The following is a 27,561-nucleotide window of genomic DNA, read 5'->3' as shown; positions in this document are numbered from 1 at the left end:
TAATTTTTGGTTGATTGTAATCCATTACATACCTTTCTATCAAAGTTATCTGACATTATCAAGATGAATTTGTTCTGACAGTTTAACTCTGAGTTCTTGTCATATTTTATTACCATTTTCTAAACTATAGCGAATAAACTCTGATAATGTGAGAAATGTTGAAGGTGTCTGAATATATTTTGGTTTGACTGTACATATAATTATTACACAATATGTACATTTATTACACAATATGACACATTTTACCTCATGGTATATTAATTTTTTTCAGTTTGGCACTCGAGCTCCATACAGCCTGCTGAACCAACAAGTGCCTGTCGGGAGAAGTGACCCGAGGCCAGACTTTCGGCTTAACAGGCAAACACTGACCTACCTCATTAACACCCTCCGTGAGGATCGTGACCATGGTTGGGGTCAGGATCTTGAAATTCTGGTCTTCATATTCTGGCTGGCAGGTGCAACTTCTTACCGGGTTGTTTGCAGAGCATTTGATATGCCATTTTTTGGCCGCTCTGGCAGGGGATACCACCCCCTGCAAGCCGATGTCCTTCAGCACTGTTCTGTAGTACAAATAACAATGATATACACATTAACAAACACACATAAATTAAACCTCAACTGTATTAATTTACAACAAAAAATATCCTTGAAACTCACTCCCATCCATGCTGAGCAGTGTTTCTCCGGCCAGAAAAGAGATGGGCATAGGCTGTTCTTTTTAGGATCAGACACCTAACATCCTCATCCGTCGCTAAACCAAATACTAATTCGTTAATACATAATTTTCTAAGACTTAGATAAATACTGTACATATATGCGTTCACTAACATAACTGTGAACAATTGACCAAATGATCATCTGTTGTTGTTGCTGTTACAAAGTTACCACACTAAAAAGTAATTACTGTGCCAACAAATCGCTCCCGTATCCTTTCACTTCACAATCTCTTTATAAAGACTTATTTTAAACAATAAAAAGTTACTTACATTTGTAAAAGTTGCCGCCTCCAATGTTGCCGTCCGCCATATTTCTTTTTCTTTAATGCTCTATCGCCGTCTCGCGTTGGATTTTGGGAAATGGCGCTTCATTGGTTGTACACTCAAAATCAGAGAGGATTGTGGGTAAAAAGTAGTGAACGAATGTAGGGAATGAAGTCGTTCACAGCACTACAAAATGGCCGACACCTGATATAGTGCACTGTATAGGGGATAGGGAGCGGTTTCGGACACAGCCTGGAACAATGGAACCGGAAGTGCTAAAATGCTAACTCGCTTCCGGGTTTTTGCCTACAAAGTGACATCATAGTTCCACCGCTCTATTAAAATAATGTAATTAAAACCTCAGCATATAAGTCTGCAATAGTGCACTGTTCTCTACAGCCTCGTAATTCATTGTATTTTTCTAGCGCTTTCGGTTTGATGTAAAAATGTTAACTTCAGAAATGGAAAATAAGGGACAATTGTAATTTTTTAAAGGAAATAAGGGACACTCAAAATATTTGTACTGTACCATAATGTATGTCTACCTGCAGTTAAAAAGTTCCCAGAAAAAAAACACATTTGTTTTGCTTAACCCATTTATGTACAATTATTCTAAAAAATATTTTTAATGTCATACAAAAAAATGTCATCGTAAATTGTACGATTATAGAATTGTGACTGCTCAAGTAGTTAGTGTAGTAATTTAGGAGGTGAAAACACTGTGAAATTATATACATACAAATGGCATGAAATTTGAAAGCATAACAACTTAATGTCTATGAAACTTCAGTCAATAAAGCTTTTTTTAAACAATGGCACTTACATTTTTGAACTAAAATTGTATTGCAACCATAGCCTATGAATGAATGAAAATGCATATTTTTCAATCAAAGAAAACTTAAGAGAGAGTGGGCTGCTTCTGCTGCTTGAATTTGTACTTTAATAATGAGGTCCAAGTTTAGGAATACGCTAAAAGTAAAAAAATTTACATTTATTTTTTCTCTCTCTCTCTCTATTTAACAGCATTAAATTACAATAGCGAAATACGTCTTGCCTCAGGTAGATTGAAAGTTTTCCTGCTTTGAATGTTGGGCTCATGATCAGTAAGTTGTTTGCATTCGCCCAAACTGATTTGGCAAAATCAAAACGCGGACGGTTATGTTCACAAATAAAACAATGATTTGAGCAAAAAGAATGATTATCAATTGAGAAATTGTTATTCATATGGTCTGGTGGTCATGTGGCGTTTAGTCTTTGCAACTTTACAGATCTTCTTTATGCACCAAGAGCTTGTAACACTCCAAAGAGAAAGGAAAACTTGAAATCACATCATATGACCCCTTTAAAACGATCCATTGGTCTTCTATAGTAGCATACATTTAGATCATGATAACCACAGTTAAAAAACAGTAGTGTAAATACATTTAGTATAAATACACAAACACAATAGCTTAATCAAAAAAAAAAATACTGTAATTATATTCCAATACTCCTTTAATACATGTTTGCATTAATAATATAATAAAATTCAATATGAATATCCCACACTTCTGCCACAATATGGTGTTGTTACTACAGTAAATCCATAGTAAATGATGGTGATGTGTAGATTGAAAAGCCTTCTAACTGTATCGCTGCACACAGTGTTTCTCCTGTTTGTCAGCGCTGTTTCATCTGGCTTTAAACTAGTTATCAGTAGTAGTAGTAATATTTTATGATCACTGTTAGTTTTTATGACTAGCAATGTCAAACATAGCTCATTTCTGTCAAAATAAATAAATAATAAAATAAGCATATACAAATACAATATATGACTGGTGTTTTATTAATTTAGTTGTTATGATTTCAAATTAGCAAACACTTTTCTCACTTTTTTTTTGTGAACACTATTGGTTAGGTTTAGGGTAGGGTTTAGTGTAGGTGGTTCATTATTTCCAAACAAGATAAAGCATTAACCTTTTAACGCTACTCTTTGGACATTTCATTTCACTTGCCATTTCTTACATTGCCTAATGAATACAGACTGTGATAAAATCGAACACGAGGAGAGATGAAGACTGAAAAACAAGATATTTCTGGAGCCTATGAACTGTCACACGGGGTAACTGTGTAACCGTGATCAGAAACTATGGAAGCAAACTAGAATCAGGAACACAGGCAAACAGGAACAGAATAAAAACAAAATTAGACTATTACAATCCAAATGCATGCCCTTGTTCGGCATGAATCCAAGTGTTTACATATTTGCAATATTTAGCTACTAAACTGTTATTTCGTTTGTAAAGAAATCTTTGTAAAAAAAAAACACTTGTGTGCAATTTTTGTTTACTTTATTTACTTCACTTATTATTATTATTTGTATACCACTGCCAGTGATGTCCTGCCACCGCGGTGTGGTTGTAAACAGCCCTAGTTTGGTTTACAGATCTACACAGATCTGGTTTTGTGCTAGATTTTGTAAAATAGCTCAAATACAGACATTATAACTCAGCTTAACCTATATAAGTTCATCTACAGTTTAGCAACAGTTTAAACTGTTTCAGTGGAGCTCATCAAAACTAACAGCTTTCTTCTTGGTCTTTTTTGCAGATGCCTCATGGGAATTAAATAGTGTGGCTGTCCTACCTGTTACCTACAGTTCATTCAATGAAATTTACATTTACATTTAAGCATTTAGCAGACACTTTTATCCAAAGCGACTTACAGTGCATTCAGGCTATACATTATTTTCTTTTTTTTACCAGTATGTGTGTTCCCTGGGAATTGAACCCACGACAAATTATTAATAATTTTATTATTATTTCCTCTGCTTTTTTTCTGTTCAACACCACATTGTTTGGACTGAGGAGACCAACTCCTGTAGTTGCACAGAATTAAAAAAAAAATTAATAAATAAATGAAATGTTTTATTTTTGTACTGTTTTGAGGTATGTCGAATTTTAATAATTTTTTTTTTTTGGAAGCAGTTGTAGATATGAGTGTATCATTAGTATGAAATATACTGACAATTTACTTTTCTTTGAAACAGTGTTTAAACAATAGATCAATAGCTGTTCGTGTACACCTGACCCAGGACATTTATTGGATGTTATTCCTTGTTAGTAGAAGCACAACAAGGCCCAAAACATGGAGAAAATATCGGTAAATAAAGTTTGTGACACACTAGTTAGTGAAATTGTCTACCGATTAATCTATTTTGAGTTTTGAAATTTGAACAACTGTTGTATTACAGTTTCCACGTGGTAATTATTCAGATTCTTCTCATTGTGTAGCACTGTTTTAAGCTTGGTGAATATTATGTAAGCACAGTTAGTAGAAAGTTATGTCAAATTTACTCTAATGTCCTATTTTATTTTTACTGTATGTTTAAAGTGAAGTAGTGACTGCTGTGTTAGCACTAACATTAGATTACCAAGTTGTATTTTATTCAGCTCATCAAAACTAACAGCTTTCTTCTTGGTCTTTTTTGCAGATGCCTCATGGGAATTAAATAGTGTGGCTGTCCTACCTGTTACCTACAGTTCATTCAATGAAATTTACATTTACATTTAAGCATTTAGCAGACACTTTTATCCAAAGCGACTTACAGTGCATTCAGGCTATACATTATTTTCTTTTTTTTACCAGTATGTGTGTTCCCTGGGAATTGAACCCACGACAAATTATTAATAATTTTATTATTATTTCCTCTGCTTTTTTTCTGTTCAACACCACATTGTTTGGACTGAGGAGACCAACTCCTGTAGTTGCACAGAATTAAAAAAAAAATTAATAAATAAATGAAATGTTTTATTTTTGTACTGTTTTGAGGTATGTCGAATTTTAATAATTTTTTTTTTTTGGAAGCAGTTGTAGATATGAGTGTATCATTAGTATGAAATATACTGACAATTTACTTTTCTTTGAAACAGTGTTTAAACAATAGATCAATAGCTGTTCGTGTACACCTGACCCAGGACATTTATTGGATGTTATTCCTTGTTAGTAGAAGCACAACAAGGCCCAAAACATGGAGAAAATATCGGTAAATAAAGTTTGTGACACACTAGTTAGTGAAATTGTCTACCGATTAATCTATTTTGAGTTTTGAAATTTGAACAACTGTTGTATTACAGTTTCCACGTGGTAATTATTCAGATTCTTCTCATTGTGTAGCACTGTTTTAAGCTTGGTGAATATTATGTAAGCACAGTTAGTAGAAAGTTATGTCAAATTTACTCTAATGTCCTATTTTATTTTTACTGTATGTTTAAAGTGAAGTAGTGACTGCTGTGTTAGCACTAACATTAGATTACCAAGTTGTATTTTATTCAGTACAATAACTGTTTATATGTACTTTCACATTTTTGTTGTCTAAGAGTTTAACTTTTTAACATTTCACAGAAAGAAAAATATCAGTGGCATGAGAGAATAAGATATTTAATCATGTAGAAGAGAAAATGCTTGAAATTCTAGATATGTATACTATTTGTGTGTGTGTGTAAATATATATATATAAATATAAATATGTATATAAAATGAACTGGCCCAGATCATTTGGGCCAAATCACCATATAGGAAGCCGCATGTGGTCCGGAGCTGGCCCAGTTCTGGTCCAGATGCAGAAAAACGGATCTGTGCCGGTATTGGCCCATTATGTAATTTAATGGCAAGGTAAGAAAACACAAAGTATAGTGTTGTAAATGTACATTAATTAAAAAAATAATAATTGTGGAAATGCATTATCATATGCATATAATAGACATCAGTGTGTAAACAGGACTTTTATTTTGCTCTGGCGATGTGACGTCATAAAGCCGCGCCCCTTCTAGCCTTAACCCGCTCCCTGCATCTGTTGTGATTCGGCTGAAGAAAGGTTAGTGGTTTTTAAATCAATGCAAACTGCTCTGTCAATTTACACGTTTTACAATCTACGTAAAAAACAATCAATCTTAAATGTAACGTTGTAATACGTTATTTAGTGTCATTTGTGTGAGTAAAGCGCATCCTCGTATTAATAAAAGATAAGGTGCGTCTCTTTTAGCTCCCGATATCGTGAATAAGTGCATCGTTCAAGAACTGGAAAAAAGATAGAGAAACTGAGAATCCGAATCATCTGAACCGAGTCATTCGTAAAATGATTCAGTGATTCGAATCAGCGCACGCTGAACAAACACAAACATGTTCAATGACAACTTTTACAAACCAGCTGCAAATGTTTTCATGGGAGTGTAATCAGTTTAATTTTATATACAAATAATTGAATACCAAATAATTAATATTTAATATAAACTTTATGTATAATTTGCATGTATATTTTAATCAGATCATTTAAGGCCATTAACTCTCTCTGACTGACTCCCTTAGATTCAGTGATTCGAATCAGCCACGCTGAACAAACACAAACATGTTCAATGACAACTTTTACAAACCAGCTGCAAATGTTTTCATGAGAGTGTAATCAGTTTAATTTTATATACAAATAATTGAATACCAAATAATTAATATAAACTTTATGTATAATTTGCATGTATATTTTAATCAGATCATTTAAGGCCATTAACTCTCTCTGACTGACTCCCTTATCAGTGCACTGACTACTGAACTAGGGAGCTGATTGAGACGCACTCAGAGATTTAGTTTGCATTTATTAAATGATTGATTTACTTTAATTGTTTTAATTAATTTTATAACTTACTTTTTGTTAATTATTTTCATCTTAAACAGGGCAAAGTGTCCAAACACAGAAAAACTCCTGAAGCAACTGAGATCTATCTACGTGACACACGATTATAAAGATGGCGTTTATTAAAGAGGAGAGTGAAGATATGAAGATTGAAGAAACATTCAAACATGAAGATACTGAGGAACAAACAAAGATGGCGTTTATTAAAGAGGAGAGTGAAGACGTGAAGATTGAAGAAACATTCAGAGACAAACATGAAGATACTGAGGAACAAACAGGTTAGTTTTCATTCTCAAAGCTGAACTCACTCGTTTAATCCTTATTAAAATGTCCAGCTCTACAGAAATGAATGATATTGATGAAGAATGTCACAGACATGTTGAAATCACATGACCAGACAAATAAGAAGATCCTGCTTTCACATTGGACATATTTTTTTTTTTCTGTAACATTAATCCTAATATCTGCTTCTAAAATAAACCATAACTGTTAATTTCTAACACTTAATAATGCAAACCTAGAAATGAGAGTGATCACATTTGGCTACTGCATGCTGTCTACATTTGTTCATTTAAAGGTATTTGGTGAGCAAATAAAACAGCCAGTGGACACCAAGTCTACATCTACATTAATCCAGATACACATGAAAACAGTGTTTCCATTTTAAAATGCTCTCCATCCACATTAACGTTTTCAAGCATTCTCCAAAAGTTTCTCATCCACACTGAAACATCAGAAAACGTTAAATTTGCTTTACTGTGCATGTGTAAAGCCTCAAACAGCTCACTGAGACGATACAGACAGAACAGACATATTAAGTTCCCTTCCGAGCTCCCACTCACTTCCTGTCGTATTTCCACTGTCCTATCAAGGAAAAATGCAAAAAACCTGCTTTAAATGACAGGAACAGAATCAAGCAAGGTGTTTTTATAATCATTGGGAAAAAAAAAAAAAAAACTAAGATTTTTTAATTGCACAGTTGCAGTGGGGCAAGGGAACTCCTTCCCTTCCAACCTTTCTTGAAGTCCTCTTGGCTAAAGCCAGTCCAAATGACTGGCCAATTGTCGCGAAGTATGCAAATCGCATGCAAATACTGACAAGCTCGAGAGGCAGTATAAAATGCGGTGCACGCGACAATTACGTCAGAATCTGATACTGAACGGAACACTGCGACCTCCGTGATGTCTCGTTCAAGCTCTCAGGGAACCGAGGTTACCATAGTAACCGGAGACGTTCCCTCTCAAGCTTTCACGAGACATCACGGAGACATTTCTCCGTTATGGAAACGATATTCAATCCCGCCGTGAGAGATGGCGTCCGACTGATCGGACTCCGATCCCGCCCAATCTTCCCTCTCCGAGGCAGAGATGGACATCGTGTCATCCCCCTCCTCCTGGCCAAAGGACACAAACGCCGCGATGTTGGAAGGAGGGAGGAAGCAGTCCTCGGGGAAGGGGACCGGGGCGACCGTTGGGGTTGGTGGAGCGGCAAGACGACGCTCCCGTCACCGGGAGGGCCCACCAGCGGCACGCTGGCGGCAGTGGGCCTCACCCCGAATAGGCCGCGAGCCAGATCGCGGCGGGTCCGCACAATGCCCGCAGTTGGACTCGTCCAGCGCCGCCATGGCGTGGGCCAGGCCCAGGCAGGCGACGCAGTGGTCGTGTTGATCCGGCGGCTCGATTGGTCCCGCGCAGATCTTGCAGATTGTTGCCATAGTGAATTCAGCAGGTGAAGTAGAAGATTCTTGCGCATAAGGAGGACTGGCACTGATGAATTCTCTTTCGTTTCAGATTGAATTTAGCAAATGCTGTGGCCAGTAACTGTTTATTCCCAGTGCAGTCAGTCCTCCAGACTAAGATGATGCAGAAACTCGCTGAGTTCCCATTACAGATTTGCACAAAACGTTTGCAATATTTTATACTAAATGTCGATAAAAAAACGATTACGAAATGACAGAATTTCCATCAACCGTTTTTATGCCACATTTTTTTTAATTTTTCATCTTGCAATAAGTCATGCTGATGGATGTTGGTAGTTTACGTACATCACAGCCACTGCACTAGCCATTATTTTTAATTGAATGAAAGTAGGCGTATATGTTTAGCGAAGCAGCGCAGTCTGTCCAAGCATTACTGGCAAGGACAGTCCCTTATACTTGAGAGCAGCCATGTATGAGGTGTTTCTTGGAGGTTATAGTTAGGGTGACTATAGAAAGTAAAAGCCGAATCCTGGACATTTTGGGCAATTAAAAAAAAAATGCATCTGGCCGGGATTTTTAAAGTCCAAAAAGAGGACATGTCTGGGGCAAAGAGGACGTATGGTCACCCTATTATAGTACATTAAAGAATGATCATGTGACTTTTACGTACACCAGATGACCTGTAAATGTGAATAATCTGTTTCCATTGCAGTTTTGCGAATTATTCCTTTTTCGAATTGCCTAAAAAAAACGCCTCATGCAAGCGTAAAAACTTTTTTGCGATATATGGGAGTTTTGCGAAATTGACAGGTTTCCATTGGGTGCATTTTCAATTCACAATTTCAGTTTGCGCGATTTGAAGGGTAATGAAAATGCAGACAGTGGTCAGTGTGACTAGTAAGTGCTCTATTCGGCCAACTAGAGCTTATTTCTTGATCCTGCAACATTTATAAGGTGAAAGAAGGCCATGATTATCAACGAAACAATTTGTGAATGCAACAACCAGATACGTAATTGTGGAAAACAATGTAATGGTACATCCCTCCATCAAGATCTAGATGAGTGGAGGTCCTAAAGAAAGCAAAGGATTAACAATATCGACAAGAAGTTCTGAGATTACAGGTTACAACTCTTTCAGAAGTTTAGTAGGTATAGGATCTAGCATGCATGTTTGGATTTGATGCTTTTCATATCATGGTTTGATGTGTGTTGCTTCATGCCTTTAAACTCGTTTTAACTTGTATTTGTCTCTTTTCACCTCAGATCTGATGGCGCTGAAACAGGAGAGTCAAGAACTGAATGAAACGGAAGACAAAGATCAAAACGAGAAACATCATGATTTCAAAACTGAAGAGGAATCGATTAGTTGCTCACAGAATGGAAAGACTTCCTCACCAAAAAAAGCTGAAAAAACACAAAACCTTAATTCCCAAATGAGAATTCATACTGGAGAGAAGCCATTCACCTGCCAACAGTGTGGAGAAATTTTCAATCAAAAAGAAAGCCTTAAAGTCCACATGAAAATTCACACTGAAAATAAACCGTTAATATGCCCTCGGTGTGGAAAATGTTTTACACGGAAAAAAAACCTTAGGACACACATGAGAATTCACACTGAAGTGAGACCTTACACCTGTGAACAGTGTGGAAAGAGTTTTATACTGAAAAGTCACCTTAAAGCCCACATGAGTATTCACACTGGAGAGAGACCTTACACCTGCCCTCAGTGTGGGAAGAGTTTCTCACGAAATGGAGGACTTACGACTCACATGAGAGTTCACACTGAAAAGAAGCCATTAATATGCTCTCAGTGTGGAAAGTGTTTTACACAGAAAAGAACCCTTGATGCCCACATGAGAGTTCACACTGGAGAGAAGCCATTCACCTGCCCTCTCAGTGTGAGAAGAGATTCACATGTCCAAGCAGCATGAAACGCCATTTGAAAACTCACTCTGGGAAGAAATAGCCGTTTTCTTAAGTGTGACAAGAGGTTTTGAAAAAGGAGTAGTTTCTACAATCATCTGCACATTCATTTTGGAAGTCATTCAATTTTAGTCAGTGTAATAACTTTTTCTTCCATCACACTTACAGATACATGTGAAAATTGTAGTGGGACCCACCTAGACACTAGAGGGCGCTCCAGTTCAGTTAAGGAGATAGATAAACGTGTATAGGGTAAAATGAAAATATATGGATGTTAAGTAGAGCCGAGACTTGTGCGATTTTGTCAAAAGTCTTTGTTTTTAAATGTCACACATTGCGATTTTTTTAATTTTATTTTTTTAAGTCCTTTAGGATTGTACTTGTCAGACTGTACGAACATGATGATCATGAAACCCTGCGGGGTCTCAGCTGTCATTAATGTCAGACTGTACGACAGTCAAGACGCGTTAAAAACGGGTGCGCGCAAGAAGTCTTGTTTTATATTATCAACCCATACACGTTCAGTGACTGCGAGCTGCATTGCACGCGGGGCTGTAATGTTGGCTATCATTAAAAGTATATGAATGTTGGCAATACCGGCATATATAAGAAGAATAGTGCAAGCAGCACTACACACCCACATGAAAACAGCAGTGCAACTGGTGTTTATCATAGCAAAGGCAACGTATCAGATGAATTCCGTGAGCGGAGGACGGGAGCGCCGGAGTTTATGCGGTTAGAATAAATCTCTAGCATTAATTCTGATCATGGCTTGTCTTGAAAAACGAAGACAGTTTGATGTTCGTCGTAGGAGAAGTCACACTGCAGGACTGTGCGCCAAATCTTCTGACACTGCCAGAAGTTCGTTGGAGGTAAAATTTGATCGCAACGGCCATTAATCGGCTGTCGGTGAACATGTCAAACTAGCAATCAAAGACTACAGATTTTAGCCTAGGGTTATAGGAATCTTTTAGGATTTTCAAAATTTGTCTCAGACGACCAAATCGTGGCCAAAATCGCACAGTGTGAGCCTGGCTTAACTGAGCTGTTTGCGTGTGCTGATGTCTCGTCTCATCTTGAGTTTAAGAAATAACAATCTGTTACATGGTCAGAAGTGGTTTTGACAACCTGCAAAGAAGTGAGTGAAAAAAAAAGTGATGCTGCATAAAGACTGCTAGAAATGAGTAAATTGATATGGATCAAAGTGTGCGATTGAGAACTGATCTGTAAAAAGAAAAGGAAAGGAATAGCGGAGCAGTACACCTGGGATTAAAAGAGAGTGAACACTGAAAATGGATCAGATATTTTCGCTGACACCCCCAGGAAGTTTCAATTTCGACGAGCCTAGCTCTTGGCCACAGTGGATGCGCCGCTTTGAGCGATTCAGAGTAGCATCGGGCCTTGCAGAAAAAGACTCCGCATACCAGGTAAACTCGCTGCTTTACATTATGGGGGAGAAAAGCGACAATATTTTAAATACGTTACCCCTAAGTGAGGAAGAAAAAAAAAAGTTATGATGAAGTCAAGAAGGCTTTAAGTGAGCACTTCATTGGCAGACATAATGTCATATACGAAAGAGCAAAATTCAATAGCAGATTCCAACAACCTGGTGAATCAGCAGAGAGCTTCATCACAGATGTGTACAAGCTTGCAGAACACTGAAGTTATGGTGATCTCCATGAGGAAATGATCAGAGACCGTATTGTAGTGGGCATAAGAGATGCAAAGCTCTCAGAGAAACTGCAACTAGATCCGAATTTGACATTGGACAAAACAATAACTCAGGTCAGACAAAATGAAGAAATAAAACGTCAGCAGCCAATAATAAGACGAGAAAAGTGTGAAGCAAAAGAAGCAGAAGTGAATGTCGATGCAAACATGACAAAGAGAACGTCTAACGCAAAAATGACATCACAGAGAGCAGAGGGGACAGCGCAGAGAGCGCAAAGTACTTATAATGCAGCTCAGAAAATAAAACAGTTGGATTCCTGTAAGAGATGCAGGAAATGTCTACAGCACCCATGGAAAACATGTCCAGCCAGAGAATCAGTGTGCAGAAAATGCAGAAAGAAAGGACATTTTGCTGCAGTATGCCGGTCAGCTCAACGACTGGAAGCGATAGTTGACACCTCATACGAGTCTGCTTTCTTGGGGATGATCCAGACCCAAAAACAGGAGAATAGGTGGCAACAGAAAATCCTGGTGAATAAAGAACCAATCACCTTTAAAATCGATACAGGTGCTACAGTTACGGCGATTCCAGCATCTATGTATTCGGCAGACAAACAGGGCCAACTTAAAGACTCCAAAAAGACAATCTTAGGCCCCAACAGTACTCCTTTGAAAGTGATGGGAACATTCAGCGCATGTCTGAAAAAGGACAAAAAGAGTATCCGGCAGGATATACATGTTGTCATGGATTTAGTGATGCCTTTGCTGGGACTGCCAGCAATCCAAGGATTACAGTTACTGCAGCAGGTAGCCCACTTACATGAACCTGGAGAGCAGTACAAAGTGATGTTCCCCAAAGTCTTCTCAGGACTCGGGGAAATTAGAGGGCAGCTACAAGATTAAACTGACAGAAGGAGCTGTTCCGTATGCACTATCAGCCCGACGATGCGTACCCCTGCCACTTGTGGAGAAAGTAAAACTGGAACTTTGTAGGATGGAAGAAATGGGAGTCATCCGACGAATCGAAGAGCCTACTGCCTGGTGTGCAGGAATGGTCGTCGTGCCAAAACCTAATGGCAACATCAGGATTTGCGCCGATCTCACTAGATTGAATGAGAATGTGTGTGTAGAGAGAGACACACACTGCCGGCTATGGATGATACTTTAGCGCAGCTAGAGGGAGCAGCTGTGTTTTCGAAACTAGACGCCACATCTGGGTTCTGGCAAATACCTTTGCACAAAGACTCCGAGCCACATACAACTTTCATCACACCCTTTGGGAGATACTGCTTCCGGCGTCTTCCTTTTGGGATATCTTCAGCCCCAGAGCATTTCCAGCTCAGAATCTCACAGATAATTGCGGGAACGACTGGAGCTCTTTACCATGCAGACGATATCCTAGTGTTTGGAAAAGACGAGAAAGAACACAATGAGAGATTGTGTGAGATACTGAAAAAGTTTGAAAAAGCTGGACTGATGCTAAATGACAAGTGTGTGTTTGTCGAGAGAGTGAAATTCCTAGACCATACAATAAGTGCCCAAGGGATCGAAGCAGACGAGGACAAGATCAAAGCTATTCTCAACATGCCTGAGCCACAAAACGTGGAAGAAGTGAGACGGTTTTTTGAAAAAAGGGAAGTTTTCACCTCATCTGCCAACTCTCACAAAACCACTGAGAGACCTTTTAAGGAATGATTGCACCTGGACATGGGATGCACAGCAGAAAGAAGCATTCGAAAAAGTAAAAAAAGAACCCGGCTCACCAACTATACTGGCACAGTGTAGTCCAAATAGCGAGACTGTAGTTTCAACCGATGCTTCATCCTATGGTCTTGGTGGGGTGCTCATGCAGAAACCGAAAAACGGTGAGTGGAGGCCTGTCGTATACATCTCAAGAAGTCTTAACACCCACAGAGACACGATATGCACAAATTGAAAAAGAAGCTCTTGCGGTAATGTGGGCATGTTAGCGACTCAGTGCATATCTACTCGGATTGGAATTTACGGTACATACCGACCACAAACCCCTAATATCTCTGTTGGGCAATAGACCACTTGATGACTTACCTCCAAGAATTCTTCGGTTCAGACTGAGGCTGCTCAGATTCAAGTACAACATCGTGCACATCCCAGGGAAACAACTGGTCACTGGTTGTGAACCTGCCAAAACTCAAAACAGCAACAACAGTGGAAAGGTTGAAGGTTATCTTTGCCAGGTTTGGAATCCCTGAAACACTGGTGACCGATAACGGTCCACATTTTGCATCTTGTGAGTTTGCCGAGTTTGCTCGAGACTATGACTTTGACCACATCACAAGCAGTCCTCGGTACCCTCAGAGCAACGGAGAGGCAGAGCGAGCGGTGCGAACAGTGAAACAAATGCTGAGAAAGACTCAAGACCCTCAGAGAGCTCTTATGGCATACAGATCGACTCCACTGAGCCATGGAATCTCACCAGCAGAACTCTTGATGGGGAGGAGGATAAGATCAACAGTTCCAGCTACACAGAAATCTCTTGCACCGAAATGGCCTGATTTGAAAACGTTCAGGAGGAAAGACAGAAGACTGAAAGAAAAACAAGAAGTCACATTCAGATCGAGACACGGAGCAAAAGATCTACCAGTCATCATGCTTGGACAGAAAGTGTGGATCAGGACATCGAAGACCACTGGAACGTCCAGGGAGAAGCATCAGGTAGAAACTGAGATGGGAACACTGAGAAGGAACAGAGCTCATCTTACAGTCCTTCCAGAACCATCACAGCAAGTTGTCAATGGAACAGTGACAAGGTCGGGTAGGATTTCCCGTCCACCAGAAGGACTGGACTTATGAGTTCAATATTAGCATAGAAAGACCTGCTGTCAAGAAGAGGGCAGAATAATCCCTTCAGCAGAGTCAGGAATGTCCAGGTAGTCTACCCTGGCTTTCAGCTTAGGAAAGAAAGTTCAGTGTTATATGTTGTTGAGATGGTTATTGAGCCTTAAAGGAGGGGATGTAGTGGGACCCACCTAGACACTAGAGGGCGCTCCAGTTCAGTAAAGGAGATAGATAAACATGTTGGTTTATTTGAGCTGGTACTCAAACTACACCCACCCAGCACAGCACAATCCGGCCCAACCAAATCACACAGTTACAAGACCTAAAAAGAGACTACAAACCAGCAGAATACCTGAGCTGTGTAAAAGATCACAAATTAAGAAAGACACTTACAAAATACAGACTGAGAGATCACTGTCTAGCTATAGAGAGAGGACAGCACGGACAAAGATGGCAGCCACGTGAACAGAGACTATGTTCACTGTGCTCGCAGAAAGAGGTAGAAACAGAGGAACATTTCTTATTGCACTGTGATTACTATCACAACATTAGAGCTGCATATTTCCCCAAATTCCAACAAATTAAACCAAATTTTATGGCATTACCAAATGCAGAAACATTAAGTCACATTTTAGGGAAAAATTCCAAAATGATCACAACAGCAGCAAGATATGTATCAGCCTGTCGGACAAAACTGAAGCAAGATCATTTCTTGCTGCACAATGTCTTAAATATTTTTCTTGTTTCTTGTTTGTAGAAAAAAAAGGAAAGAAAGTATACATGTACGTATATACTTAATTGTTTTAAATATCTATTCTTGTTTTGTTTATGTATTATATAATTGTTTATTCCTTATTCATGTAATGGACAATGCTTTGGCAATACTGTGCAAGTCATGCCAATAAAGCTCATTTGAATTTGAATTTGATAAACATGTATAGGGGAGAATAAAAATAAATGCCCAAAAATGAAAATTCTGTCATTAATTACTAACCCTCGTGTTGTTCGAAACCCGTAAGACCTTCGTTCATCTTCGGAACACAAATTAAGATATTTTAATGAAATCTGAGAGCTCTCAGACCCTCCCATAGACAGCAAGGTAACTACCACGTTCAAGACCCAGAAAAGTATCAAGATAATCGACGAAGTAGTCCGTGTGGCATCAGTGGTTCAACTGTAATTTTACAAAGCTATGAGAATACTTTATTGCGCAAAGAAAACAAAAATAACGACTTTATTCCACATTTTCGTCTCTACTCACTTTTGGACGCTCGTTCACGAGAACAGCCTCCTGGAATCTGTATAAAAGTACAGTGATTCACTGCTTCAAGAACCTGCTGAAGAGTCACTCGGTCTCCTGATCTTCACTCATTCAGTTTCTTACAGGTGTAACTGCATATTGCAGGTATTTTTACTTCACTAAACTCTCTCTCTCTTTCAGCTTGTTCTCTTTATCAGGGGTCACCACAGCGGTGTGATCCGCACGTTTTACACCAGATGCCCTTCGTTAACTTCACTAAAATCTTAACACTAATATAACATAACATATACTTTTTTTTTCTGATGGATGTACTTCTAGAGTTCGAGTTTTTAATAAACTGGGTATTGTATCTTGTATTTATTAACTGAACGGTTTACTCTAACAACTGAATATATTGTCATTTTTTGCCAATTAAAGAAACTAAAAAGGTAATAATCAATGAACCATATTCCTTTATACTGCAAAACTGTATTTTAAACAAATTTCATATAAAAGAACATTGCCGTTAAAATTAGATCAAAGACAGACCATTTTATTCTTTCCATCCAATCCCTTTAGAAGACAAAATTAGTTGATTTTCAGTGCATTTGTTATTCGTAGAGGGCTGATATGGGAAGTTAAATGATGTTTGTAAATCAATTTGCAGTAACTGAAATCTGACATCTAATAAATAACTTTTTTATATTACAATCACATTTTAGCACAGATTATTATACTGCCTGCCAGTTTGAATAAAGATAATCTGGGAAAATGAAAATGGCATTAACATTTTAGAAGAAACGATTTAAACCATTTTAATTAAATAATTTTTTCTAATGTAAAATTATATTGATTTTAGCGAACAAGACTTTTATTTTGGTGTGTCGATGTGACGTCATTAGGTTGCGCCGCGCGCTCCTACATCTGTGGTTCTGCTGAAGAAAGGTGTGTGCTCATTTAAAGTGTTTAAATCGATACAACTCGTTTAGACAATTGTATATAAAACCGTGAAATTAATTTGTTAGCCAATGTAACACTTTAATGCTTTATCTAGTGACACTGCAGTCCCTACAAATTAGCAAATACTAAATAGCAATCTTAATCTACAAATATGAACCTTCTATATAATTTGTGTCCCTTTGTTATTTGAGTGCTAGTTTTGATTGTTTTTTTGTAGGTAATTTAATTAACTCTCTCTCTGACTGACTCCCTCACAAGTGTGCTGACTACTGAACTAGTGAGCTGATTGAGACGCACCCAGAGATTTAGTTTGCATTTAATTTTCTCTGTTAATTAATCTCAAACAGGACAAAGTGTCCAAACACACAGAAAAACTCCACGTTGACTCGCTATTATAAAGATGGTGTTTATTAAAGAGGAGAGTGAAGACATGAAGATTGAAGAAACATTCAGAGTCAAACATGAAGATACTGAGGAACAAACAAAGATGGAGTTTATTAAAGAGGAGAGTGAAGACATGAAGATTGAAGAAACATTCAGAGTCAAACATGAAGATACTGAGGAACAAACAGGTTGGTTTTCATTCTCAAAGCTGAACTCACTCATTTGATCCTTATTAAAATGTCCAGCTCTACAGAAAAAAAAAACTTATTTTATGTAACATTAAACCCAGTATTTGCTTGAAGCAAACAACGACACTTCAGTTTTTAACTTGACATTTGTTTTATTTGTAAGTGATTTTTCTGCTATCATCAAAAGTGCCATACTAATATATTAACATATCTGAATGTAAATAGCAGTAAATGATCATTACAACAAGCAATAAATAGTCATGTTTCAGAAACACCAGCCTACTTATAAAATAATAAAACATTTCTCCTGGTAGAGTCACTGTATGCTGTTTATCTTTGTCTTTCATAGATCTTTGGTGAGCAAATAATACAGTCAGTGACCAGTAACTTTACGTTTCCCACTCGTAATAACGACTTTGTGGTGGCGTTCATGTGCGTTCAACTCGTAAATACGATCTATCCGACATGACTTGAACACACCATAAGACCCACAACAGAAATGTGAGGAACAAACTTTGAATGGACTTCTAGGAACAGGTGGATTTTTACAGAGAGACTGAGACGAGCTCATATATGATGCTGTTTATTGCTTATAATAGGGCTGTCAAACTCATTTTAGGATGGAGGTCAGATGTCCCATATTTCCTTTTACACTGTCAGTTACATTAATATTAACCATACAATTTCTTGTTCATTTTGTCAGGTATTATTAAAATTCGCATTAGGTGGAAGATGGCTATGATTATTAATATATATATATATATATATACATATATGAATGCAACAACCAGGTTCTTAATTGTGAAAAATAACAATGGTACACCCCTTCATCAAGTTTTTTGGTTGTTGTTATTTTGGCTTGTCAGAATTTCATACAAGAAAATTGTTTTTTATTTTTTTGTTATTTTTTAAAATACCCTTTCTTTAAAAAAAATTTTTTAGAGTTGTGCCATCTTGTCAGGTTGTGAAGAATTATAGAGCATCATCAGCATAACAGCGATAATGACGACATCTTTCAAGGGAAGCGTATATACAAGGAGAGAAGCAGAGGAGCAAATACTGGTCAGATAGACAGGAAGTAAACTCTGCTAATTCTTGTCCACAAATGCCAGCATAATTTTCAAGCTCTTTAGGAAAAGTTTTGGTCTATTAAAGATCAAATACAAATAGCATTAGAATAGAGATTCAACTTAAAAAGCATAGTTTCTGTGCTATGATAGGAGTTAAAGGGCATCTATGATGTAATATGTCTCAAGTGTCCCCACAATGTTTCTATGAAGTTTCAGCTCAAAATACCCCACAGATCATTTATTATATCATTTTGAAAATGCCTGTTTTGAGTGGAAGCAGAAACGCGTTGTTTTCGTGCATGTCTCTTTAAATGCAAATGAGCTGCTACTCTCCGCCCCCTTTTCCAGAATAGAGCTGCGCCTTTACAGCTCCTACCTCAGATACTCTGCCAAAAAACATCTGTTTGGTTTCAGTGTTGCCAATCTGGGGATTTTGTCGCCAAATTTAGCTGTTTCACCATTGGCCAAATTCACCACATGACAGTGCTTGCAGATCACAAGCATTTCCTAATTTCACTTCAGAATTTTTTGTTATACTTAATCTTTTGTTATATTTTTTATACTGTCATAATTTGTAAAGTATATATATATATTTACTTTCCTTTACCTTTACCAAATTTACCTTTTCGTATTTGGCGACTTTTTGTCAAAAATGGAGACTTTTGAGGGTGGTTCTAGAGATTTTCTGAGGAAGGGGTTTGGCAACACTGTTTGGTTTTGATTATCATGTCAACTGTGCTGAAAACGTATTGCCGTGTGTTTTAAAACCATGTCAGTTTAAACTTCTGATATATGGTTTTCTGAGCGCACACATCCGAAGCATGCGCACCAGAGTATGTGAGCGGCAACAATTTCCCCTCCGCGCTCCGAGCATTTAATAATCACTCCGCTGCAGGGGCCTCATTTATAAAATCTTGCGCAGAAACCATCTTAAAACTGATCTTATGATCATCTCTCAAATATGCGTACGTGTGATTCATAAAATGAACGTATGTACAGAAAACGCATGTATGCCTCTTTCAGATGTGAAATCTATGAATCTTGAACTTGTGTGCAAATGAATGGTTTCAGCTCTCTGCCTTGTAAACGACTCCTAATTAATGTCATTAACATGTAAAAGATCACCAGTCATCGTCCAAATCCTTTCATTTAGAACAGCGAGCTGCAAGACCTGCTTACATTTTCAAAAACCTGCAGCACTCGAACAAGAAAAAGTGCGTACATCTGCTCAGACCCTGACGTGACGCTAAACACTTTTCCACGCCAAAGAGAGTTTTTACAAATACGAGCCATGGATTTAAGCGTACTCGCACTCTAAGATCAAATCTGAGCGCACGCACGCTAAAGTATTTCAGTATGTTTGAAATATCACAGTTCTGTTCATAACGTATATTAAAAGAAAAAAAAATTATTAACAGGAGAGTTTCAAAGTGGCTTATTGGAGCGCTTATTGGTGTGCAAAATTTTTCCTATCTCATGCCAGGCTAATTACATGGTTGTCAGCATTAAAAAGTATAATTGCTGCTTTTTTGCAGTGCAGATATTTGTGATGAAAATAACGATACGTTTTCGTCAGTTATTTTACCTACGGATCGCTGCATTTCTTATATATTTCTTCTCACTCGAAATCAGATACAGATGAAGTAGCACTGTAAGATTACATTTGTTTGAATGCATTATTGAGAGAGTGATTGCATGTGAATAAGTGTTGTACCTGTTTAAATCATGCTTTCACCTGAAAATATTCAGTATCTAGAAGGAACAAACAAATTCCTTGAGAACTATAAGTTCCCGCTCAATGTCGTCATCATAGCCTTCCTATTCTTTCTGATTTGAGTGATCCTTCTCTATTAAGCTAGCTAAATAAGTTTAACGTGAATTCTTGCTAAATGTGCAGTTATATTACGGGCCGTTGGCATGAATTGTACTCGTGATAGAGCGCTCTTGGAGCGAGTGAAAACCACAATGCTCCGACTTTTAAAATAATCCGCTCCTCGCTCCAGTCAAAATCACACCGCTCTGCTCATATACTCTGACGCGCACAGCAAGGGTGTACTCACACTAGGGGTTTTGAACCATGCCTGAGCACGTTTGACCCCCAAAGCCTAGTTAATTTGACTAGTGTAATCGCTCTATGTTCGTTTAGCCGTCCCTGGCCCGTTTGGAAGAGGTGGGCTAGAGCATGGTTCTCGAGTGTGGTACACATCATAATGACTGATGCTGCCTTCACATGCTATCAGAAACTTAATATTTCCCACTTATGACTGATTATGGGCTTGTCACATTCAAGTGATTACATTGGTTGATAACCATAAACATTCACCGCCCCAGATAGTCAGCTTACTGACGAGTCTGGAATTTCGGTCAAATACATGCTTATTGTTTATAATACATACAATATGCTTAAAATTATTGTTCATAATTAGGCACTACTTTAAGGACAAGACAAGGTGATGTAGTTGTTGAAAACTAATAAAGAATAGCATTGACAGCAGTTCATATTAAATTTTTGATTAGGAAACTTGTATTCACGATCATTTCGACAGCACGTGAAGGCAGCATAAGCGTGCTCCGGCCCGGAACCTAAAGTGCAGTGTGAGCCCAATTGAACCCAATCACCTATCATTAAAAGCACGGGAGAAAAGATGAGTTTTTAACAGACATTTAAATTCAGACACTGTAGAAGCAGTTCTGATAGATAGAGGCAGTGTGTTCCATAATTTGGGACCAGCAACAGAGAAGGCTCTCCCCTACATTTTAGTCTAGTTCTGGGAACCCACAACATATGTGTAGTCTGAGATCTGAGTGATTTGACAGGATTGTGGACAGTAAGCAACTCTGAAAGATATTGAGGAGCAAGACAATTTAAAGCCTTGTACACAAAAAGTAAAATTTTAAACTCAATACAGTACTGCAACGGTAATCAGTGCAGCGAGTGTTAGATAGGTGTAATATGTATCCATGTGCGACGCCGCATTTTGAACCAACTGAAGTCGATGAATAGATGAGACCGGCAAGCCATAGTAAAGTGAGTTACAATAATCGAGTCACGAAGAGATGAAAGCATGTATTACAGTCTCAAAACTCTTCCTGCTCAGGAAGGGTTTAACCTTCGCTAATCTACGAATATGGTAGAAGCCGGAGCTCACAGTGGCATTAATTTGTTTATCTAGCTTTAGTTCACAGTCAAGTATAAAACCCAGATTTTTAGCATCGTGGACTTTATATGGGGTGAGAGAGCCCAAATCGATTGTGCTGAAGTCAGTTTTGCCATTTGATCCGAACAAAACAACTTGTTTCATCATTATTTAGATGTAGAAAGTTTTGTAAGCCACGTTTTCAATTCAAGGAGACAGGCAGTTAATTGATTTACAGCAGAATTATCATCATGTTTAAGTGGTATGTAGAGCTGAGTATCGTCAGTGTAGCAATGATATGATACACCAAATCTCCTAAATATAGATCCCATGGGTAACATATACAGTGAAAACAATATCGGTGCCAAGATTGATCCCTGGGGAACACCACATGTAGGATGCGCTACAGAAGGCAATTAACGCAATTTAGCTTATTATGGCAATTAATGCAACACCATTTTTTCCTGGCATCCTTTGGCTGGTGTTACAATAGACTATATGAACACGCTATTAAGCATATTAAGACGCAACAGAGAAGTTAATTCGGTACTGGTGCACTGTCTGTGAAGCAGCTCCTGTGAACATCCAACATCCGTCACGCACAGATAGCCGCTTCAGACAGCGTGCCAATAGTGACCTCGTAATCACAGTCTTAAATTAGTTAAAAAGTCCTAAATGATGGTAAAGTGTTGGGAGAAAAGCGGATGTGTGTCAGATCTGTTTTATGTGCTCAGGTTTTAAAGAGACAGTACTTCTTTTAAAATGAAACCTGCTGCGGTCTGTGACATTGATGTCAATCAAAGAGCAAAAGAAAAAGAAATCACTCACCGCTCTGATTGACTTTTGTTTAATAAAGATTAATTTATATTCAATTAATAGTTTTATGCATATACAATTTGTGAAGATTTTTAATTTCAATATTTTTCAAAGCCTATGAAATGTTACACATAACGGTTTTTGATTATACAGTAATAATGGCTATAATTAATAGCTTAAATTGGGAGGAAAATGCATTTAATAGAGACAGATCAGTAGCAGTATTTGTATCAATGAGACTGGTCTCCATTAACAATAGGCTACTTGGTAAAAGATGCCATTAAACCACATATTTTAAATACACAATCTTTGTTGTTTTACATTAATTTGGAGATTCATTGTGAAATTGTTTAGTCACATAGTTATTTTTTTTTATTGATTGACAGCACTAGTCTAAATGTTTTGATGTCTGTTGCTTTGTGCCAATAAACTGGTGTTAACTTTTTTTATTTTTTATTTATTCACCTCAGACCTGATGGCACTGAAAGAGGAGAGTCAAGAACTGAATGAAAAGAAAGACAAAGATCAAAATGAGAAACATCATGATTTCAAAACTGAAGAATCGATTAGTTGCTCACAGACTGAAAAGACTTCCTCACCAAAAGCTAAAAAAACACAAACTACAAACCTTAATTCACACCTAAGAGTTCATACTGGAGAGAGCTCTTACACCTGCCAACAGTGTGGAGAAATTTTCAATCGAAAAGAAAGCCTTAAATTCCACATGAAAATTCACACTAAAAAGAAACCATTCATATGCCCTCAGTGTGGAAAGAGTTTTACACAGAAATGTCACCTTAATGCCCACATGATCATTCACTCTGGAGAGAGACCTTACACCTGTACACTGTGTGGGAAGAGTTTCACACGAAATAGAGATCTTAAGACTCACATGAGAGTTCACACTGGAGAGAAACCCTACATATGTAATCACTGTGGAAAGAGTTTTACACAAAATAGTCACCTTAATGCCCACATGAGAATTCACACTGGAGAGAAGCCTTTCACCTGCAAACTGTGTGAGAAGAGTTTCACACTAAATGCAGAACTTAAGACTCACATGATAATTCACACTGGAGAGAAACCTTACATGTGTAATCAGTGTGGAAAGAGTTTTACACAAAATAGTCACCTTAATGCCCACATGAGAAGTCACACAGGAGAGAAGCCTTTCACCTGCAAACTGTGTGAGAAGAGTTTCACACTAAATAGATATCTTAAGACTCACATGATTATTCACATGGAAAAGAATCCATTAATATGCTTTCAGTGTGGAAAGTGTTTTACACAGAAAAGAACCCTTGATGCCCACATGGTAATTCACACTGGAGAGAAACCTTACACCTGCCCTCGGTGTGGAAAGAGTTTCCGATTAAAAGGAAACCTTCAGACTCACATGAGCATTCACACTGGAGAGAAGCCATTTGTATGTCAACAGTGTGTAAAGAGTTTTACACAGAAAAAACTCCTTGACGCCCACATGAGAGTTCACACTGGAGACAAGTCTTTCACCTGCCCTCAGTGTGAAAAGAGTTTCACAGATAAAGCAAACCTAAAGACTCACATTAGAATTCACACTGGAGAGAATCCATTCACATGTGATCAGTGTGGACAGAGTTTCAGATATAATGTAAACCTTATTAATCACATGAAGATTCACTCAAGAGAAAACTGTTTTAAATGTCATCAGTGCGAAAGGAGTTTCACAGACACAAATCACCTTCAGGATCATGTAATAACTCACATCGGAGAAAAGCCTTTCATGTGCCATCTCTGTGGAAAGAGTTTCACAAGAGAACGAAGCCTCAAGATTCACAAGGTAGTTCACACTGGAGAGAAGCCTCACAAGTGTTTTCAGTGCGAGAAGAGTTTCACTTGTCAAAGCAGCATGAGACGCCATTTGCGAACGCATTCTGAGAAGAAATTGCAGTTTTCCTCAGAATGACGAGGTTTAGAAAAAGGAGCGGTTTCTACAATCATCTGTGCATTCAATCTGGAAGACAATTCAATTGTAGTCAGTGTAATAATATAATAATAATTTGCCATCACACTGAAAAGTCATGCAAATGTGAGACCCAGTTTTTTGTTGAAGAGTATGACAAGAAATAAAAATGCTGTGAAATCAAGGCTATGTTCACACTGCAGCTAAATGCAGGCTACATCTGATTATCACCTTCATGAATCCTTCTTTTAATTGCATCCTTCATCTCTTTATGCTTCACCATAAGGCTTTTTAATTTCTTTCACGAGTTCGCCTGCCCATCCAGTCCTGATGGTTAATGGTAAACAAACTTGGCTTGCTGTCCCCAATGGAGGCTCGAACCCGAGGCTCAGCTTGAGCTCCGAGTTCAACTCCCCCATTGGGGTACTACCTAGAGGGAGAATAACAGAAATAGAGGAGGAGAAGGGGGAGGTGGAGGGATGCCGGAAGAATTGACGCTGGGGCGGTCCATTAGAGTTGTTATAAAGTCAAGTCCTGCCGAGTCATGAAGGTCAAATCAAGTCAAGTCTCAAGTCACTGGATCTCAAGTCCAAGTCAAGTCATTTTCTTTATTTAGTCAAGCAAGTCACAAGTCCTTAAATTTGCGACTCGAGTCAGACTCGAGTCAAGTCATGTGACTCGAGTCCCCCACCTCTGCCAATGAGTGCTGCTTATATAGGTTTGTAATGATGATTGACAGGTTTGAATGATTAGGCTCCTCCCGAACCTACGTTTGGAACTTCATTTTGTGCATTTGTACTCCTGTGGCCATACCTGATCATTATCTTTGCTGTAGTTTCAAATATTGAAGAGTTACAGTAGATTCTCTCAAATTTTGAGTTGTGTCACTCAATTCCATGTGTTGATTTCCTTTGAATCAAAATATGTCAAACTTCTACCTTTTTTGCTGGGAAAAGCAACAATGTAACTGGAAGATTACAAATAAATAGACATAAACCGAACAAAATGACCTTTTCCCATAGATTCCAATATTGTTTTGTCGATTTCAATTGAATGTTGTAATATCTGGATAAGTTTACTGATTGTGGAACTCTGGAAATACCAGGCAACTTTAAATTTATGATCAGGAAAAGCATGGAAATATTATTCTAGTTATGCGCATGTCTGAATTTTTATTTTATTTATTTATTTTTTGTTTATCAGCACAGTTTATTTTTTGTTGTGCTTCCAGTAGCCTGTATGTACATGTACGCACATGTAAATTACATGTATATATTAGAGAAAGTATTTTAAAGAATTAGTTCATTCTCCACACTGCTTGTAGGCTTGCGGGCTGCTGGAGCCGATCCCATATCTCGGGCCGAAGGCAGGGAAACACCATGGATAAATGGCCAGTCCATCACAGGGCTAAATGTATTAAAAAATTAAAATTTTGTCGTTATTTACTCTTATGACGATCCAAACCCATAAGAACTTGAGTAGCTGAGTTAAGAATGTACCCAATATTATTCATCCTCTTGATGGGCAGGCCATAATAAAGAGAGATTCAGTAGTCTAGTTGGGTAGGTGATAAAGTGTGTACAAGAATTTCTGCACCTTTGATATTTAGAGTAGGATGAAGGCAAGCAATGTTACGAAGGTATAAGCAGGCTGCTTTGATAAGTTAGTCAATGTGAAAAATAAAAGGTGAGAGAAAGATTGAAAATCATACCAAGATTTCTGATAGCACTGGAAGGCCTAAAACACCAGCAGTATTAACCAATTGAACAGAGAGGTTACCACCCAGCAGCTTTTGGTCATTGTTACGGAAGCTATAGGACATTTGAGCATTGATATCATCAACTCATGTAGATATAGAATAGGTGGGGATGGGAGCAGTGGGGTTAGTGCTGAGTGTCGTCTGAGTCACGATGCTGTGGTGTCTGTCTATCTTCTCTTGTGGATTTATTGTAATGTATTGTACATGTATTTATTTACACCTTGTCTTTCTGTGTTGGGAGTGTGGAAGTTGACATTTCCATAAGAATGCTGATTGCCTATTAGATTATGGTTCTCAGCTGTGTCTCATTTTCAAATGCCTATTTGACCTCTCCTGTCTTCTTTGCGGACCAAGAAAGGAACCCTGGAGCACACCACAAGAAATAGGTGCAATCGTTTCAATTTTCCTGTAGTCCTCCAGGATGAGATCCCATCTGAACAGTGTACCAGTCCTCTTCTTCTTGGGACTCTGGTGAATGGCACAGAACCTGAAAAAAGTAATATCAGTCACACATGTACAGCAGCTAGATAGTTTAGAGATCACACAATGCAACTGAGCGTCTCTGTCACCATCAGATAATATCTGTTGATGTCCAGGACCCTCCGTGCCCTCTTCTGGATGCCATAGCCCATCAAGTTCTTGTTAGAAACTGGAGTGGACACCCTCACTTCCAAAGGTGGTAGGACATCCGTACCATCAACCGATGGGTGAAGAACCAGTTGTTGGTATCTGGTGGTTACTGAGGGTTGGGACGGGGCTCATACCAAAGCTTAAAATCGGGGCACAGCTTGCCAGAGTGAAATACGCTCTTGGCAGTCCACCTCTGGTCCTGCACAGGGATGGTCTTGCTCCATTCACCTGGCAACCAGAATGAAGCCGAGGCCCTAGCAGGGGCTGGCCAGGCTCATCTAGGCTCCCCGTTTGGAAGACAATTTGTTTATTGTTTAATTAATGGTTGAACTAATATACACCACAGCCTGTCCAATACATAGGTGGAGAATGGAGCAGGTGTGGTGGTCCTCACAAAGGCCATAGACGTGTCCTCACAGAAGATTGAGGAGGAGAAGGCCTGGGGGCCCTTGCAGAGGATGGACATATCGCCAGGCAGGCATACAGCAGTGACAGGCAGACACATATAACAGTGTCCTGTATGGAAAGATGTTTTCCAGCTGACAGCTGTCCATTTTCACCTGTACAAGTGAACAGAACACTGAGCATCGGCAGCTAATGAGGCGCGTTGGAGTGACGTCACCGCCCCTCTTCAGCTGATTGGCTAGAGGAGGAGCTGTCAATCTAGAACTAGTGGACCA

At 38.4% G+C, this 27,561-nt stretch overlaps 1 protein-coding gene and 1 pseudogene across 1 annotated transcript; both read left to right on the top strand.

Moving 5' to 3' along the window:
• Window positions 1-10,548, top strand: part of LOC107718520 (gastrula zinc finger protein XlCGF57.1-like) — a 66,646-nt pseudogene extending 56,098 nt beyond the window's left edge.
• A 6,965-nt stretch (window positions 10,549-17,513) lies between these two features.
• LOC107718525 (gastrula zinc finger protein XlCGF57.1-like) lies at window positions 17,514-24,495 on the top strand. The gene is made up of 2 exons (XM_016525624.1): window positions 17,514-17,527; window positions 23,021-24,495. Exon 2 carries the CDS (start codon window positions 23,026-23,028, stop codon window positions 24,493-24,495), a length of 1,470 nt encoding a protein of 489 aa, XP_016381110.1. The 5' UTR covers window positions 17,514-17,527; window positions 23,021-23,025.
• The last annotated feature ends 3,066 nt before the right edge of the window (window positions 24,496-27,561 follow it).

This window comes from Sinocyclocheilus rhinocerous, unplaced genomic scaffold, assembly GCF_001515625.1.
Source record: "Sinocyclocheilus rhinocerous isolate Xijiao unplaced genomic scaffold, SAMN03320098_v1.1 scaffold723, whole genome shotgun sequence".
In the NCBI taxonomy this organism is placed as follows: Eukaryota; Metazoa; Chordata; class Actinopteri; order Cypriniformes; family Cyprinidae; genus Sinocyclocheilus; species Sinocyclocheilus rhinocerous.
This window is presented reverse-complemented; position numbering and strand designations above follow the sequence as displayed.